Raw genomic sequence first — 19,970 nt, 5'->3', positions numbered from 1 at the left:
GTCCCTGTCTTATGTTGGTTGAGGTAATTTAAGTCTTTTTTTAAGAAGTAGGTAAGTAGATCTATAGAAGTATGCTTAGTATTATAACTGTTGTATATATGCAAACCTTTTCTTTGTATTATAGGATATTATGGATGACTTAGTAATCATATACACACTTCTCAGTCTCATCACGTAATACATAATTCCTACAACAGACTGATTTTTAAAAGTTGGAGTAAGATATTTCCCATATCTTCTCTACAGGTTTTTTGCTAGATGTTTGACAGGCTGCTTGGTTTTGTCAATATGTCATAAATTAAAGAAAAACCATCCTACGTACCTGTTGGAGATGTCTGCCTCCATTCTCATTGGCTGGACTGGTCTCAGATCCATTACTGCTTCCTGATTGATCTTTTTCATTCAGCAATGCTGTGGCATATGCTAGTGTGTCCTAAAGGAAGAGTGTGAAAATTAAAAGCTAAGGTGGTGTGTTTAGATGCAATTTTGTAAGTCACCGGGGAAAAAAGACTTATAATATTACCACATAATAGCCTTAATATCTATTTATCACTGTACATGTTCAGACAATGGTTTAGAGTATATGCTTCCATTGCAAAAATAAGAGAAAGCCCAGAGCCTTTTTTCAGTCTTCTCTGTCTCCCCTCCATCTTGAAAGAGGTGGATGCTTTAATGATTCTCATTAAAGATTCAGCTGCTTTAAAATACTCTAAACTTTAAAACTACTTTAAAGTATTTGATGTCTTCCTGCGTTCTGAAATAGCTCCTCTAAATTATTTTCTACGTATACATAATCCCAAAAATATACAATAATTAGTATGCTAACTTCTATAAAGAACAAGAAAGCTCTTACATAGCAAAATCCTTTTTTTCCATCTGGGTATTTAAAAAAAGCAACTGTCACTTTTAAAGTAAAAGAAACAAAAATGCAATAAACTTTACTTACCTGTGCAGAAATAGTGCGCTGAAAGGTTTTGGCAGTTGAGGTTTCATTGGATATATTACTTTGTGGAGCCCAGTAGTGTTCAGACATCTAGAAAATTGTGAAAACGTGAAAGCAATAATGAGTGCAAACCACACAGCAAACTCTCTCTCTCTCTCTCTCTCCCTCCCCTCGGTCCCATTGCATGCATGCATGTATGTATGCATGTATGTATGTATGTTTGTTTGTTTGTATGTATAATAAGTATTACCTTTATTTGAAGCCACTGAACAACCCAACACCAATTATTAGAATTCTCCTTAAAGTAATCTTTAGCAGCAGGGCATCTTTAAGAAAGAGAAATTATGAAAATTATGTATCTGAGATATTAAAGGATTATGTTCCCTCTTCTCTTTAAATTATTCCAATTTAGACATTCTCTTTCTGGTCATATAGAAATAATTCTCGACATTGACTTTGTAGCAAATACAAAGCAGGGAGGATACAATATTTCAAAAGAATATTAGCAGTAGTTGTATCTTCACATAAACACATGACTATGTACAATTCTATTTTTTACTAAAAGTGTCCTCTCTGTAAGCCTTTTTCTGTTGAGATTTACAGTGTTTCTTCATGTTTTTTTTCTCATCCCAAGGCATTCCTATGAGAATATTTTCTCACCAACTATTTTTAACGGTTTGTTAATATTGTCTCTTTCACCAATATATCTATATGTTGGCTACTCAGTAGCAGTTACTTTGGCAAAGCTAATATTTCCACTGCCTAGACTACAGAGGAATGGGAGTGAAGTACTAGTCCCATTATCTAGTCCAACACTCCAACCTTGGAGTCTGGCTTTGAGTTTGATACAAAAGATATTTAAAACATCATCCACATCCTAATATATTAAGAGTGAATAACCTGGCATGAATAGCACCGTTCTTCACTTTTACTACATACTTACTTTTGAGCAAGTGTGACTAAGAATTTGACACACTGATAGCAACGACTACTGTCCACGTGGTTACTGTGATGCATCAGAGCTATTAAGAGAGGGTATAAAAACAATCATAACTTATAAAAGTCACTATCTTGAGCAAACAGATTATAAACACAGTCTGAATGCTAATGTGTCAAGCACAGTTTACAGCTCTTTTACACCTTCCATTTTACTTCAACTTATCTGTGTATGTTCACAGTTAAACTCCATTTCATGGGGCATTAACTGCTGCAGATCCTGACATTTGATATGATTTTACATTTAGATACCATGCCAAACCAAACTGCTTTTTAATCAGCTTGGCAATGTCTGAATTTAGGCTATGGCTCATTATCTTTTACTCACAAAGGAACTCTCTTTACAGATTAATATACAGCAAAATAAGCTTTAGCAAGCAAGTTGTGGATATTTTAAATCTGCAACATAGCCTGAATGTATAATCTTTTATTTCGCCAATATCATCTACTTAAATTGCTCAAATGCCCAAAAATACTGCATATGAATCAAGTTGCTATCATAAGGAGAGAAATGACTCTTAAGGAGTTTATTTACTTTATGCATAAGTCATACTTATATGGCTTCTCATCTCACAGAAGATTTCTGAATTATATATTTTATTTCTAATTTCTTTTTCTGAATACCTTCAAAACAATTCTTCTAGGCATACAGAAACTTGTAAAACTTTTCTTCATTTCAAATTGATTTCCCAAGTAATTAAGCATCAGGAGTCTACTGCACTTTTTCCAACTAACAAATGTTATTAGAAATTTATATAAGAATTAGAAAAGCTGCTGCCAGTCTCCTGATTTTTATCCATCTCAAAGAATAACGTGGCTTTCCTCTTACAATGTCTACAACCAGAAACCCCTGCATAACTAAAGTCTCGTAGTATTTAAAAATACTGTTATCTTTTTGAGATTCATTGCACGTTTCCCTGAAACTCAGTTACTAATTCTAAGCAGCGGTACTAACCCAGCAATCCATTTTCAGTCTCAAATGCAAATTTGACCCGTTCTATTTGTAAAGGATCTTCAATAATCTGTGAAACAACAGAGATGGTTAGGCTAAGCTACGCTGAATCTAAATCCAACATTTCAAGTCTACTTAAACAAGAGGCATGATAAAAATAATTTTTTAAAATCACTTTTAATCAGTTACACTGAGGCTTGTGGTGCACAACTTCTACTGAAAGCAATTAGAATAGAATAGAAAGCAATTAGAATAGAATAGAAACTTTTTGACTTAAGCAGAATGCTATGTCAAGCCAGAAAATAAAAACAGGCAAAATTTTAACATTATTCACAGTTACATATTATATGTACCAAAATATAATTTAAGTCACTAAAACATATGGCATTTACAAATTAGATGCTAATATGTAGATATATTGGGGGGGGGGGGGATTTTATGTATATTTTAAAGTGCTGAGAATAAAGTCAAAAGCTTTAGTATTAAGTTCAATAGCATACCCATTCAGTACTGTTTCCAAGAACAGAGACAAGCTTAACATGAGGGAGATTTTACTTTTTATCTTATTACTTACCAATAACTCATGTAAGAGATGGAAAATATTCTTCAGCTCATGAGGTGGAGCTGTCTCCAGTTGATTCTGCAAGCCAAAAGTATAAATTCAGGCAGGCAGAAGGTAAACCGGTATTTATTTGTATTTTAGAAACATTCATTGTAAGACTGTACACTGTAAAAGGTTTATAAATATTTTTTGTGAATATTTTAGAAAATATTTAGAAAGCAATGCTGTACTTTTCAATAAGACATTGCAACTCATTTTGACAGAATTTTTTAAGTTGTAGATTTTTTCCTGAAAAACATTTGTATGGGATACTGAATAATAGACAGCAAGAGTGGTTTATGTAAAAATGGAAATTTTGAGGAAAAAAACGTTTTCAAGCACACAAGCTATGGAGATATACTGTATACTAGTGGAATATAAGGGTAATAAGAATAAGAAATCATAGACATATTGTAATTCCTTAAAGTAATAGCATTGAAAACTAAAGTGTGGATCAGTCCTTCGATGCAGAAGGAATCAGCAGTTGCCAAGAGATCACACAATGGAAAGCAAAATTTCTAAGCAGGGTGCATATTCTTAAATCAGTGCTACAGGTGCTGGGTATCAGTTCCAGAACAATTCATGTCTTGAAAATGTATAACGAAAATTTACCTTGATGAAATGCAACATGGTAAGGGAAAAGTGCTCATTGCAAAAGCAGCAGTAGACCACCATCTCGATAAGGATTGAGAGTGATCCAGTTAGCTCCCTTAAAGCGTGCATCATCTTTGAGAGAAGAGGAGCGGATTATCATTATTTAAAAAAGCAGTTGACTGTATAATTTGGTATGCATTTCATTACATACTTATTTGGTATCTCTTTACTACTTGGGTTGTACAGTAGTATTGTAGTTGCAGTAACATCATTTCTAAATAGTGTTGTGGGATTGGATTCTAGACCAACTTGATTAAAGTCTTAGTTTTGTATTATATTATTATATATAACACATAATAAAATAGATGTAAAATAGCTGCTTACCTCCATTAAATAAGGATTCCCCTCAGATAGGAATATCAAACCTTCTACTTCTTCATGAAGGGCCAAAAGTGGCCCTGAAGTAGTAATGCTAAGGGGTGAGTGCAGGGCAAACAAGCCAGGAGCTGTAAAGGAAGTACAAATATAAAACTACACTTGGTCCTGAAAATCAACTAATAATAAATAATAAATTTAAAATTATCTGGGGTGGCAAACATACTGCAGCTATAACACAGGGTCATCTAGCCAGCATCATCGAGGAAAAACTGGGAAGACTTACCTACATTCCTCTGTGAGGAGACATCTGAATTCAAGACAATCAATGCCACAGTATTATGGAGGAAGCCAAATTCCCGGGCTTGTGCGGAACTCCATCTGCGATTCTGTTTTGTTAAGTACATAGCCAACATCGTATAAGCACTCATAGTTCATTTAATGTATCTTTTCATGCATAAAGGCATGAAGACTGATTCAGCCAGGCTGAATGGCAACAGCATGCTTTCAGAGTGAGTTGATGAAAAAGATACCACAGCCAAAATAAGATGTTGTTGTCTATTCAATAAGAACATAAGCTACACCATCCTGAACCACCAAGGAGCTCCAAAAGAATGGGCAGGCTGGAGGGCAGATAGATTATACTTTCTAGCACAACCAGCATCTAAGCTATGTATTCCCTTAAACTGTCAACACCCAATTGAAAATCCCATTCATAGGCATATAGGGTACTTCAAGAAATAGAAATTCAGAGTTATTCAAGTTTAACTATGCTCAATCACATTTATCCGACAGTACCATAATTGGTAGTTACAGGTAATTTAGGCCAAACAGTTCTCATACTTTTCTACATAGGGGCTACTTCTGAATGACCAGAAGCTGTAATTGCAGGGCGTTCTTGGAGAAAAACAATATGATTGCATTTCTTGCAGTCTTCCTGCATTCAAAAGCAGCAGTGACTGTGGCAAAGCCTGCAGGGTGAAGGGGTCTTCTCAAAGTCCCAACAATTAGGTTTACTACTAAGCTTCTGAACTAGACTAAAGCACATACTCTGCTCAGAGACTGAAGTATTATCGCTACGCTCATACCTGGTTATTCTGCCGGTTGGGACCAAGAAGGAAATTGATCATATGACTCAAGGCACCATGCCTGAGGAGGAGGTCACAGGCTCTTATACCCTGCTGTAGAAGACAGGAAAAACATAGGGTTATGTTCCAGAAAACATGGAGAGACTAAAAGAGGTTAAATATTTTAAATATTTAATAATCGATTAAGCATTTACTCTGAAATGCTTCTTAAAACTTATTTGATTACAATCAACTACCAGTATATTGATCTACAGACTTCAAATGGCTCTGTGGCACCAAACTACGTGGGCATTTTTACTCTGCTTTTTTCCTTTGGGTTTTTGTCCCCTATTAGCTCAATAATAAGACATGATTGATCTGCCAAAACTATACCATAACAATTAAGAGGTAATTATAGTATAACACCTGTAACTAAAATCTACGTCTTATATTGTTCTGTGAACTACCCGTATTTTTCAGAGTGTAAGACGCACCTTTTTCCCTCAAAAAAGAGGCTGAGCATCTGGGTGTGTCTTATACATTGAATACAGCATTTTTTCGTCTCCCGAAGCCCCGTCCCCTTCACCAAATGGCCGTGCATAGCCTTATGAAGGCTTTCAGAGAGCTCCTGGGGGCTGGGAAGGGCAGAAATGAGCAAAAAATGGGCCGTTGTTGCCCTCCCAGCAGCACTCTATAAGCCTCCATAAGGCTATGCATGCAATTTTTTGGACTGAAAATGGCCCCATGTTCACGAAAAACGGGCCATTTTTTGGTCTTTTTTGCCCCCCCATCCCCCGGAAGCACTCTGCAAAGCCCCCCCTCCAAGCTATTCATGCCTTTTATTTGAAAAAAAAGGGCCCATTTTCACGAAAACGTTTTGGAGAGGTTTGCACAGTGCAAAAACTTTTTCCCCCTTTTAGAAAGCTTTTTAGTTAGAGTGATTGATGAGAATTACATTGATCAAGTGCTGTGCCAGCAGAAACAAGTCTTAGGTTGTCAGTAATTTCCTTCTCCAGCACATGGATAAATACACCTGGAACCATGTACCTCCCTCCCTCCCTCCCTCCCTCCCTCTCTCTCCCCTCTCCCTATCTACCTACTGTATTTCTCTCTCTCTCCCTCTATCTACCTATTTTTTTTTAAATTTGCCTCTTCAAAACCTTGGTGCGTCCTATACTTTGAAACATATGGTACTATGCAAAGAATAGCAAAGGGTGGCATTTGAAGCACCATCAACAGTACAAGATGAGGTTAATGACTGTACATATTTTAAATTCTTAGACTTAGAAAGAAATTGCTTCCTTTTCAACACCAACTGGAACTGGCCCTGCAGAAAGGAGGAGAACCATTGTAACATGATATCTCCCACTCCAAACCCCTGAGCCATCCCAAAAGGATATCATGGTTTATAGTATAGAAAGCCTCATAAAAATCAAGGAGGGCCAGGATGAATGCACTACCCCTATCCCACCAGAAGTCATCAACAAGCATGGCCAATGTTGTCTCAGTACTATAATTAGGCCTGAATCCTGATTGCAAAGACTCAAGATAATTCACTTCTGCAGGCTCCAATCTGGTTCGATCAGTGAACCAGAGGTTTACTCTTCTGAGCAATTGGACTTGTGCTGGAGCCCATCCTCGGGAAACTTGAAGTCTGAGAAATGGGCCCCTTGTCAGTCAACAGGAGTGCTGATTTACCATCAGCTTATCAAGTAATTAAGAGGGAGGGCTTGATAGCACAAGGAAACAATAGCCAACAACTTAATAGCCAGCCATCCACACTCCAATTAATATCTAAAAAGTCACACACAATTGCCACATATAAATACCACACACAGAATAGCTCAAAGCACACACACTGCTAGAGAGAAGTTCCCCGAGAATGGATTCCAGCATGAGTCTGAAAGCTTATAAGACTAAATCTCTGGTCCCGGTGACCGACCCAGATTGGAGCCTTCAACAGTATCCGGGGACACATATATTCGCCTTCATTCGTGATAATCCACTTCTTCCAGAGCCTTCTGGTACTTTCTCAAAAACCTTTGAACTTCAGTTTACTTTTCTTATGGAACAGCAAGTTGAAACTATCACTTTGTATGCTATAGAAACAAAACATCCTTGGCAAAGGACACATTTTTTTTTCTATGCAGTACTGGAAACTATCTAATTATAGCAACCTGAAATTTAGAATAGGGTTGTTTTTGTTTTTTTTACCTTTTGTACAAAATTGTTGAACAAGAAGAAGTACTGGGCACAATTTTTACAGTTCTCGGGGACATCTTTGTCCAATAGACTCAGCAACACTTCTATTAGCTGATGCAAGCTTTTTAGCTGTCAAAAAAGTAGAAGTGCCTTATTTGAAATGATCAGTTTAATAATTCAAGCTTACAATGAATATAAAATATTACAGATAAAAGCAAAAAGTATTTTCCAAAGCTTGCAATAAAGCTGACATTTTCTTAAAGTCTTAAAAGTTAGACAGACCTGAAACAAGCTTTTCAAAAAGAATCATAGCAGATGTTTTCATAAAAAAAATCTACTGACTTTAAACACATTACATTCATAACTATTAGAATTCATATGATTCTTGTTAACTAATTAACAAATTATAGAAATTACTAATATGCAATGAATAAAAGCAGTGTGGCTTTTTATATTACTGACCTTTTCTTGATGAAACAAGGCACTGTCTAAGGTTTTTTCAAGAATTGTGGCTACAGCAACTCTTACTTCTCTTACACTGCATTCCAGCAAAAATGTTCTGAAAAATACCCCATTGTTGAGAAGTGAAGCCAAACTGAATTTTTCATGCTCTAATTTAAATTATATTTGCTTTTTTTTTCCTACTGGGAAACCTAATATTCATAGGTGTAGAGAGACTAGATAATTAACTCTAATGTTATGTACATTAGGTGTAATAAACCATAGGGTTATTGTGGGCCTGTGGATATCTCTGCACATTGTTTTTTCACAATTACATAAACAGGAGCTATATAGGGAGGGGAAGACTTGAACTGGAAAGAAGAATGCAATATCATGGAATCTATCAAACAGATTGACCAACTAGTACTTACTTAATAACTTCTCGCCCTTCAGCTTCAACTAAATATTCAACTAACCACTGACAAGCATCAAAACTTTTAGAAACTAAAGCATCAATGGTTGCAATCCATTCTTCTGTATCAATCCTTAAAGGAAGCAAACAGAGAAATATTGTTATGACCAGAAAAGAATGAGTATACGTGTATGCTTTAGAAAAAGAACTTTTAAATAAAATGTCACCTGAGTTTTTTCTTTGTTCGTAGATAAGTTTGGAAGAGAAATTGGACTGCTAGTTGTAAACTCACTCTTGCCATAGATGGGTAATGCATATGCTTCAACTTTGTCTAGACAGAGAGTGATTAGAAGTCTGCATTTTAGTTTGGTTCTTTAAACATAATTCTTAGAACTATAAATTGTAAAAACCGCTTTTAACAAGAAACTGGAAAATAAAAGTTTCTTTCAGAGCTACCATTCAATGAAATAAATGGCTATCAAGCCAACCTCTTTATCCCCATAACCAGTGACTGAAACTGTTCACTAATAAACAGTACTTGAACTCTCTAATTCTTGCATTGGTTAACGAAAATATTATGGTCAATAGTTTCAAGATCCTAATAAAAGATGACCAATATGGTGGGGCCCAAATACTGATTAAATAAATATCTAGATAATACATTTCTTCTAATGTGCTCAACAGTTGATCCCCTCCATTCTCTCACCAATCATCCCTATAAAAGGAAGTATTTAGGATTGGACAGTAATTATCCAGAATAACTAGAATCACGTCTTTCAAGCCTGTTGGCAGAAACTTTCCAAAATATTGATAACCTATGAGATCAGGTGACCATAGCTCTCCAGATCTCTGAAGGAGCTTGGAAAAGCCTGCTGACATAATTCTAGGGACTAGCCTGTCCACCTTGTCTGAGTTCACAGGCTGGCATATCCGATATTGCATGGACTTAATAACTGAAATATTAAATTCACTACTCACAGCATTTAATGAAGCTAATGACAGAACAAAACTAAAATAGTCATTGCAGTAGACATCTCTGTTCTTCATAAATTTCAGGTTTTCATCTCTCACCATCTGAAAAGCAATATATAATAAATCAGCATCAAGGAATTATTTAAAAAGATAATACTGTATGAGCAATAAAAATATTATTATAGGAGTACAGGTTATTCAGAATATATATGTATGTATGTATGTATGTATGTGTATATATATGTGTATATATGTGTGTGTGTGTGTGTGTGTATGTATGTATATACATACATACATACATACATACATACATATATATATATCACACGCACACACACACATTAGAAATCTCACTACAAAAACTTTTTTATAGTGCTTCATACATGCCTAATAAGCATACCATTTCCTTTCACAATAAACTGGATTATTCAAGATGCTAAAAAGGAATGTAAATAAATCTATGCCTTCCTTCTTTTATCAGCACCCACACTAACTTTTGTTTTATATGTTCATGTTTCTGACATATATTTTGGCCTTTTCAGTCTTAATTAACCTAGATCTTCATTGTAGTTCATTGGTTTCATTCCATAAGATGTTTCGCAAGGGCAGAAAGTTATGGAAAGCTATGGTAAATGCTGTTGCTGTAAACAAGATTTTGTTTACACTAAATAAAGCTTCTGATCTTAACTATTCTTTCAATTTTGCTTCAGATATTTTTTATGAGTATCTATCTATCATCTATCTATCTATCTATCTATCTATCTATCTATCTATCTATCTATCTATCTATCTATCTATCATCTATCTATCTATCTATCTATCTATCTATCTATCTATCTATCTATCTATCACCATCCTTGTCTTCTACATCCTTTCCTTTGTTATTAACATAAGATTCTTGCTTTTGTCAAATGGTAAATGCTTTGGACTGCTAAAGAATTGTAGCAATGTCATCTATAAACAGGCTTGGATTCTTCAAATAGCAGCTTAAAGCATGTGCTTTAAATTAATTGAAGCAAGCTAATAAGGTCAATTTTTTATAATGAGCAAAATGTAAATTTCATATATTATTAATGGTTTTTTTCAGAACTCAAACTATTATATATTTATACTTCAGCACATGAACATGAAAATCTAACTTTTTAACTACGCATCCAGCTGCTGTAATTATGGCTTACCTGATATATTCGAACTGGCATCTTTTCCACAAATAAGCCTTTTTTCTCTCCTTTTTTGACCAATTTAGTCAAAATGGACAGACGGTCACTACTAGGTCTGTGGGGCCGAGGAGATGATTGTGGTGAAATATCTGGAGAAGATGGAGCAGACCTGAAGAAAATAATATTACAAACATAATTGTCCATCAGTTTCCATACTTCAAATTTACTGTTCATCCTGCATTGTACATTGAATCGTACAGCTTGTGTAGGTAAATAAATATGAACTCAGTCCTGTCATTGTTCACATATTAAATACACCTCTTTGCACATTTTTGTAAGATTTATCACTCCATAAATAAAACTATGATTTATTTGAGGTTAGTATAGGACAAGAAATACATATTTTAAAAGGATAGAAAACCACATTTACACCTGTGGCTTAGTTACAGTTTAGTTACATAACCACGTGTCATGATAGGAATCACTAGCTGGCAGAAGCCATCTGTCAAATTAAAATAGTTCTGTGATTGGCTGAGAATTCTGATGGTTAGACCCATGGGTTCAGATAGCACTCAAAATTTGCTTGCTTCCTCACTAAGGAAAAAAAGCTATATAGTTTTCTTTTCTTCAGTATCTATTTTCAAACTTCTGTTGGCTTTTCCCACACTCTAAACATGTTGCAACTTGTCCTGGGATTATGTGTAGTAAGACACAGACTAAGGATACCCTTCTAAATAGGTTTTGTCCTATATGGAAAGGATAACCTTAATTATGGAGTCAGAAGTACTGAAATTCTGTACGTGAATCAAATGCTGGAATGTAAGGATAAGGAAGCTTACAAGGTGAGATCCTCAGCTTCTTGACGTACAACACTGACTCGACTTTTCTTTGGCAAAACTGGGGAGTTCTGTTCAGAGACTCGTTGATAGAAGAGCATGTAGGCATTCCAGTAGCGACGGCGAACATCAGGATATGGGTTTGCTGAAGAAGAAATGAAAGAGGAAAGGAAGAAAGGAAATATTCAGATTGGGAGAGCTGATTTCCTTAGTAAGACTACATTAAGTACATTTTTATAAAGTAGCTTCTCATGATAATTATAATGGTGGTTCTAGTAAAAACACTCTAATAGCTTTGTGTCCCATCTAGAGAGGATTAAACAGAGATCTACCTTCCCCAGTTTATTCCTGAAGTCCCATTATTTTGGCACAACCAACATACCATACTTATTAAGATTTCTTTGGGGGGGGGGGCAGAACCATGGCAGGTTACATTGCTCAGCTGGCTATACAGTTTATTCCATTTTTAACCCCGAACCATCTGCTATTTTTTTGTGCTTATTTTTATGTTATCTATTCGATAAAATGAATTAGTAACTGTTCTGTCCCAAGCCTCTACAATATGTATGGATGTAGACTTGGCTGTCTGCCACAACTAAGGAGGGAGATAAGCAACCCCTTGGCTGGGAGCCCAGAAAGCTATCTCTATGAAACAAGGCTTGAACTCACGAAATTCTCCCAATCTTTTTCTACAGCTGGACCAGAAAATTGTTGTTTCTTGCAAATTTCCCCTCCCATTGTCCCACCTATAAGCTCTCTGGGAGGGGCCAATCAGTAGCCACCTGTTCCTATTTCCTTCTGTGACCCTTTTTCCAAAGCTGCTCCCTCCTCCTCGCAGCCCTATGCATACATACATCAGGGACAGCCTCCCTCTGTTTTCTCACTGCTCCCTGACTCAGACACCACCTGGTGGCCAACAGGCCTCTCTAGTCCCTGCTTTGACTCCGAACACTCCCCAGAGTCTTCCTCAGCCTCCAGGCAGTCCCATAGTGTTCATCGCTGTCAGATTCCACCAACAGCTCAGCTGCCCGCTGTTGGACCACAACAGTAACCAAATTAAAGTATATATAATAGTCACATTTGTCAGTTTCAAGACTTGATTAAATTTTTTTCAAATGACTGTTCCTAATAAGATTAAAATGTGCTAAATATATTTGTAAGAGATAATTAAAATGTAGCTTTATACTTACATTGATCATAAACCTTTGGTCTATACTCTCCTCCAAAACATTCATACTCCAAAGTTTCATCATTAAGTTCAAATTCTTCAACAACAGTGTCATTGAATTTATACCATTTTCCTTTCCCACTTCCCCTATGGTTACAGAAAAAAAGACTACATTCATTTTTGAACATGGTGCTTTAAATGTTTCAGGTAATACATTAAAATAAAACTTTACCACAACTTATATTTTAAATGCTATTTTTTCTGGTTTTCAGTCCCATTCACTCCTTCATCCCCAATCAACATTCATAAGATTTAAGTCTCTGGGGATTCTGAAGATTACTTTTATTGTTTGTTGCATTTCTGGGGTTTCTAGAAATCTAGGATATCTTCAAAGCTGTCACCAACACTTTTGTATAGCTGTGTTACTTTGCATACATAACAATGGCACTCTGAAAAAGAGTGTTATATAATATTTTTGTCATCCGTCAAGCCAAGTTTGCAAAATATGTTTATCAACATACAAATATTCTAGTTTAGCAACATACACTGTATTTCACACCTGCCTTTACATCTATAGCTTCATGAACAGCCCTAGGCAACCAGTTAATAGGAAAATATTAATCTAATCTGGTGGCATTAGTTCAGCGAGGATGTAACTTTCTAAAACTTGGTGCGCTATATAAAAAAGATTATAATTCAACACCTGATGACCTTGCTGCTTTTAATCTAGCAAATGACCAACTGACTACTATGCATGTGAATAGAGATATTTTGAACTACCTCCTATCTTTTATAAAAGAATAGTAGTGGCCTGCATGGGCTTGACCGCTGTGCACAATTACGCCAACCAGTTCGTAGTTTTCTGAAGGAGCTACTTTCTTCTGTGGAGACCCTTTACATCCCTGATCTAGATTTCGTCCATTATCACCAACTTCTGAAGAAGAATCTTGGCGAGCCATTCCTAAAACTGTATAGGGTTCCATATTCAGCATCCATGGGAACTGTTTAAAATGAAACAGATTAAATTTAAACCTGAAGTAGTTTGCATGTTAATAAATATTCTTCAATTATGCAAAATGTATAAAACCAAGATGAAGATAGAATAAAATAAATTACTTTATTGTTAATGAATACCAGTAATCATAGCATTTTCAGTTTCTCCAAACTCTGCCTAGCTTTTTCAAAATGACCCTTTGAGACAAACTAAGAATTTTAACTTAGAAATAAAGCCACAATCAATTATTTTTCATCTATAGAAAAACAGTTATTGCATTTTTTAATCATCACCACCACCACCATATATCTTTAGGCAGAAGGGTTTTTTAAATTTTAACATTACTAGTCCATGCACCTAATCTAATATAGACAGGCTACATGTATATTTGATATAGAAGAGATCATAAAAATAAAGAACATGTCCCTAAATATGTAATTAGACAAATATAAACGAGATGAGCTTACCTTGATCTGTTCGTCATATTTTATGGAACGTCCACTTTCCCAATCAAATCCAAATCTCATGAGGTGTATCACCAATACACTGGGTAGAGCTTTAATGCAGGTACGTTTCACAGTAGTTCTCTTAAAAATAAACCAAAGTTTCTGTGAAATACTTATTTTGGTCCACTGTTTGTCTATAGGAATTTTATTATTTTATCCTTATATATTTTAAATTTGTTCCACATTTGTGCTAATTTCCTTTTCTCTTTGCAGCATTTTTAAAGAAACAGTTCTTAAATTCATTGAATCCATTGAGGTCTTTAACATCTACTGAAAATGTATAAATAAAATAATTATTTTCATCTGGCAGGAAACCAAAATTAATTACCAAATGTAAAAATGAAATGAAAAATCAAAGATTTTTAGTAATCATGGGAAGAAAGAATAGTTTGTTAAAAGTTAAAAGTATTGATTTCTATGAATTTCCAGTGATTAGAAATACATATATAAATATAGGATTGTAAAGAAAATATACAAACAGGAAGTTATAGGTTGAAAATGGTCCTATGACAATGTTTCATATTCTTTTTCAGCCTGAAAATCAGAGGGAAATCTTAATGATTCACTACTATTCAAGATAATTGTAAGGAAAAAAAAAAAGGGGGGGGAGCTCTCTATACATGTCATCTTAACCCTGAAGAAAAATTGAATTAAAAAAACAAGTACACATGAAGCATATAAACCTAACGATAGACTCAAAATTTCTCAGAGCACTAATGAATCCAGAGGGATCTCTTCCCACTGAAAAATCAAAGGACTTTAATTCTTAGATAAGGTAGAAGTTTTACCTTTTCTTTACATTTTTCACAGTAGTATGCATTACTTCCTTCCAGGATCTCTCCTCTAACAAACTGATCCAGTGAAATTTCTAAACTTTGACATGAAGTGACCCCTAAATTGAGAGCTACAAAGGCTTCCTCTCGTTCATACCTATATATAAAAAAAGAATATTAAGACATTTAAACAAAAACTAAGAATTCACAATTGTACCCTATATGTCACCAATGCTGAAAGATTTTATCTATTTCAGTAATCACCTTTATTATTTATTAAAAGCATGGCAAACCACTGAATTGTACCACTTGTGTATGGCAGGTTTTTTCTTTTTCTCTAGTTTTTCCTTTTTCCATATTAACATACCTAAAAAAGAAGCATGCAGATTCAAGATCTATCCTCCCCCCACCTCCATCTTAATTCTAGAAAGTCGAGAAATGCAACAGCTTTGAATCGGTGTATCCAAAGATTTGGTACCAATGGCAGTGATAAAAACAGTGATTTTTGTGTTTGCCATGCATAAGCTTACAATAGTGGATCTCTTTCTTCAACTATAGATTTTCAGCATGTGGAGAGAGAGATCTTCTCTATCTGATTTTCACTTACCTATGAGGACAATCTTTACAGATTTTCTGATCAGAATATATGCCCTGAAAGGTGTTTTTAAAGATTTGATCTCTTCCTATTTTCTGTAAGAGATTGAAAGGCCAATAGCAGATTAAGTGAACATTCATTGAAACAATGACACTGAATTACTATACAAATGTACCAAAACTGTATTTCACCTTAAGGTATTCATCCATTTGATCTATAAGGCTGGTGAAGAATTCATAAGCATCTTGCTGTTCACGTACATAAAGCTCCTTATTCCACATCTTAAAGATCTATGAAATATAGATGTAATCCATTGTTAAATGCTTAAAGATCTGTAAATGTCACTAGAATGCACTAAGTAAGCCAATCTAAACAGGAAGAGAAAGGTGCCTTCTTATCCTTACCCAACTCTTTTTATAAGAAAATATATATTCTCCTGAGAATATTACTTTGGATTCTCCTTGTGAGAATATTACTAAATAAAAGAATACTATTAGAGTCTATTGCAATTGGGAAGCTAATACATTTAGACAAACAAAAACAAACAAATGTTAAGATTCTATATCACTGAGCGATTATAAGTAAGGCTAAGTAAAATAAAATATGAATCCTTCACAACATTACTGTTTTTTCACAATGCTATGATCTGAATTATCATTTGAAATCATGATGAGAAAAAAGGGAAAAAAGGATTCCTACTTAAAAAACAGAAAGTGATACCTTCCAGAAGTTTTCCGGTATGTAATATTGCAGCTTGCTTTCCATTAAATGACCAAAGAGGGATTGAACTTGATAGAATACATTGTCATCAGGATTGTCCATGTTGTCATCAATTGAAAGCAATGCCTTTATAAACAATTTTGAATAGAGTTTATTGAAAGTTCCACAATATTTATTTCTAAGTTAGTATACATTATTTGTATTCAGTATGCCACTGAAGCGATTAATTATATACAATTATTAATTGTATCTACTGATAACCATGAGCTTTGTTATCAGAAAATCATTAATTAGCATTAACATCTTGGTGATAGAAAGAACCTTTTTTTAAAGTAACATGGCACTGTCTCATTGTCATCTGTTTCTCATCCTGAGCAGCTACCATATTTTTCAGCGTATAAGACGCACCTTTTTCCCTCAAAAAAGAGGGTGAAAATCTGGGTGGGTCTTATACAGCATTTTTGGCCTACTGAAGCCCCCCCCCCTTGCAAAAATGGATGTGCAGAGGGTTTGGAAGCCTTGCAAAGTGCTTCTGAGGACTGGAGAGGGCCGTTTTTGCTCATTTCCCCCCCCTCCGCCCCCAGGAGTACTCTACAAGCCTCCCAAAGCTCTGGATGCCCTTTTTCTTTGTAAAAAAAATAGCTCATTTTTGTGAAATATGGCTGTTTTTTGCTCGTTTATGCCTCCCAACCCCCGGGAGCACTCTACAAGTCTCCCAAAACTCTGCATGCCCCTCCCACCCGAGGCATGCAGAGGGTTTGGGAGGCCTACAGAGTGCAAAAACTTTTAATTTACCTCTTCAAAATCATAGTGCGTCTTATACTCCAGTACATCTTATAGTCCGATAAATATGGTATGTCATAGTCTGTGAAGAGGTGCTTCAACCAGCTATCTTGGACTAATGGTTTTTTTTTATGAAAAACTAAATCCATTCCTCATATCGCTACTGCAATCCTTCACAATCAGCTTAGGGAGGAACATCGTCATTCTTTATGAACGCCCCTTATTTTTCCACAAAATTCTCTCAATTTGGCATTTATTTTTCACTGTAGGAGACCACTAAATTCAACAGACATTTAAAAATGAAATGTTTAAAAGAGCCGACTTAAAAACTCTCTATTTTTATTTCAACCCTGCATAGATTCCTTACCAAATTCATGTTATAGTACTATAAAACACAAAATAAAATAAAAAGATAACTGTTTGCACTGTATTCATATTGAACAACTGGAGAATCAAATTTAATTTTTCTTCCTTACCTCAACATTCACTCATGTTTGACTATCCCAGACCTAGTTTGTTAACCAGTTGTTAAAGTTGGCCAATTTCAAGTTACTGCTTATCATCAAACTTTTATACGTCAACTCTCTTTCCTTCCTGAGAAACTTCTATGTATATAGTTAACAGGCTTGCTAAAATCATTTTTCACAAGACTGAATAAATATTACCTCAGGTAGACCTGGTTGCATATACAGTTGTTGGAAAACTGCATTCATGTAACAGGTAGCTCCACCATTTTTTAGCCCCACAAATCCAAAAATGGATCGACCATCTACAGGTGGGAGATACTGAGGGTAGAGGCAAGAAAGAAGAAAAAAAAATGTAACATAGAAAAATAGATGTATTTTACAAAGTACTAATGTTGCTGATTGAAATATTTGCTTTAAGTATGGAACTTATCCATATTTTATTCAATATATATTTATGTAAACCTCTTAGTATTACTATTTGCACTAAAAAAAGCCAGTTTACTTACATCAAATTCCTTGGAAAGAGCTGGATCAAGTTGGTGATGCATCGAAAGCAATTCTTTTGTAATAAGCTGAAGATTTGAGGGTGAACTATCAGCCAACATTACCAGAACTTCATATGCTGCCAAGCGACTATTCACAGTACTGCATCTAAAACACAGGAATCAATTATTCATAGTCAATATTCAGCTGTTAATACTTGTAAAATATCATAATCTGTTTCCAAAGAGAATCAACTGAGGTTTAGTGCCTTTTTGTTCAAAGCAATTCTAAAATTTAATTTCCTGGATGAGTTAAAGCTGTTATACTGTACACGCAGACCAAGGAGATGGTTACGTTTGATTCCACTTTATAAAGTAACATCTGGTGGAGGATGTAATTAAGGGTGGACAACTTTTATTGGGTCATGGGCCACAGTTACCATTTGATTCTGCACATTTGATCTAAAAAATAGGGAGGAATTGAATTCCATAGCAATATTAATATGGTAACATTAATTGATGGCTTGGTAGCCCTTTTTCAATATGAAGTGCTTGAATGATTTGCCTAAATCAAATTTGATGGAAATGATCAAGATGTCAAAATCTAGAAATATATATGAAAATTGCAAATCATCAAATTGGAATAAAATAAATTACTATTTAGAAATAGCAATAGATTTGGATAAAGTGATATAAAATTGAGAATGTGGAATAAAACAAATATTTAAACGTTACTTCTCTACACATCCAGAAAATACTATTTATTTAGCATATTTTTAATTTATTGAATTCTAAATATTTTAGGTGGATTACATTATAAGAACAAGAGAATTAAAAAAGCAAAAGCACAATGAAATTTAATATCCATTCCACATTCTCTCTACATAAACCATAGAATATTTTTGCTTGGTTCCCAAAGATTAGCAGAGGCACAAGCAGGCTATCATAGTTAAGAGAACTCTCTCTTCTGGCAACCAACTTAACTTCATTCAGCAAAGGTATTTATTAAGTAGGTAAATATTAATAAATGACCTAGGACTGATTTATAATGACAAAATCATGAAACTCCTTAATAAGCTATTTTAGTTATTTAATTTCAGAATGAAGATAACTGAGTGAATGATAGGAAATGCAGATAAAGACCCCATTTTGTTATACACATGGACAGAACTGATTGAACAAGTAACATAATACACCCCATCTCCTATGCACTATTCTTTACTATCACCAATTCACTAATATATCCTTTACTTTGGGTGAAAATCTTGTTGAGTAACAGCAATGCTGCCAACAGGAGAATGACTATTCAGGATAATCCTAGATGCTCGGAAGAGGAAGTCATCTAATAATGGTTTGATCAAAGATGAACCTATGTAAAAAAAGCAAAACTATTATTATCAGCTAAGCATTAATGTATTTGCAGAAAGCATTTATAGAACAGATTGGTATATTGCTAGACCAACAGGTGATCAAAGAACATGTATTTGTCAGAGTTTTCCAGGTACAAATCTGGCTTCCCCATTAACTTTGCTTGCCAGAAAGTCACAAAAGAGGATCACATGATTCCAGGATACTGCAACTGCCATAAATATGAGTGCGTTGCCAAGTATCTGAATTTTGATCACATAACCATAGGGATGCTGCAAGTGTGAAAAATGGTCATACGTCACTTTTTTCAGTGATGTCGTAAATTCAAAGGGCCAGTAAAAAAACCATTGTAATTCGAGGACTACCTGTATATATGCTATATCATACTAAAATGTTCCATTAAAGTTATAAAAATTGTTGAGTATTAGCAATGTTTGAATTTCAGTCCAACCACCCATCCATCCAAACATGCACAATAGGAAGGAATATATAGGAGGGAATACTAGCTCTTGATCAAATATAAAACTTTTGTCAGCATTTTAAGTATAGCAGAGAAATACAGA

The 19,970-nt window shown here is 34.8% G+C and overlaps 1 protein-coding gene across 3 annotated transcripts in view; it reads right to left on the bottom strand.

Moving 5' to 3' along the window:
* USP24 (ubiquitin specific peptidase 24) overlaps positions 1-19,970 on the bottom strand; it is a 90,839-nt gene that overhangs the window by 3,752 nt on the left and 67,117 nt on the right. For all 3 annotated transcript variants that reach the window (XM_032217938.1, XM_032217936.1, XM_032217937.1), the window contains exons 40-66: positions 19,291-19,408; positions 18,064-18,208; positions 17,756-17,875; positions 16,308-16,433; positions 15,779-15,877; positions 15,600-15,682; positions 15,008-15,149; positions 14,181-14,300; positions 13,500-13,720; positions 12,742-12,866; positions 11,555-11,696; positions 10,734-10,884; positions 9,562-9,657; positions 8,811-8,914; positions 8,603-8,716; positions 8,193-8,289; positions 7,743-7,859; positions 5,550-5,642; positions 4,748-4,850; positions 4,471-4,592; positions 4,105-4,218; positions 3,466-3,531; positions 2,895-2,961; positions 1,887-1,965; positions 1,194-1,269; positions 947-1,033; positions 323-433 (exon numbers count right to left, since the gene is read on the bottom strand). In XM_032217938.1, coding sequence (XP_032073829.1) covers positions 323-433; positions 947-1,033; positions 1,194-1,269; positions 1,887-1,965; positions 2,895-2,961; positions 3,466-3,531; positions 4,105-4,218; positions 4,471-4,592; positions 4,748-4,850; positions 5,550-5,642; positions 7,743-7,859; positions 8,193-8,289; positions 8,603-8,716; positions 8,811-8,914; positions 9,562-9,657; positions 10,734-10,884; positions 11,555-11,696; positions 12,742-12,866; positions 13,500-13,720; positions 14,181-14,300; positions 15,008-15,149; positions 15,600-15,682; positions 15,779-15,877; positions 16,308-16,433; positions 17,756-17,875; positions 18,064-18,208; positions 19,291-19,408 — 3,038 coding nt within the window. The remainder of the gene's footprint in view (positions 1-322; positions 434-946; positions 1,034-1,193; positions 1,270-1,886; positions 1,966-2,894; positions 2,962-3,465; positions 3,532-4,104; positions 4,219-4,470; positions 4,593-4,747; positions 4,851-5,549; positions 5,643-7,742; positions 7,860-8,192; positions 8,290-8,602; positions 8,717-8,810; positions 8,915-9,561; positions 9,658-10,733; positions 10,885-11,554; positions 11,697-12,741; positions 12,867-13,499; positions 13,721-14,180; positions 14,301-15,007; positions 15,150-15,599; positions 15,683-15,778; positions 15,878-16,307; positions 16,434-17,755; positions 17,876-18,063; positions 18,209-19,290; positions 19,409-19,970) is intronic.

Source organism: Thamnophis elegans, chromosome 5, assembly GCF_009769535.1.
Source record: "Thamnophis elegans isolate rThaEle1 chromosome 5, rThaEle1.pri, whole genome shotgun sequence".
Classification (NCBI taxonomy): Eukaryota; Metazoa; Chordata; class Lepidosauria; order Squamata; family Colubridae; genus Thamnophis; species Thamnophis elegans.
The sequence above is the reverse complement of the archived record's forward strand: the minus strand, read 5'-3'. Positions and strand labels throughout refer to the sequence as shown.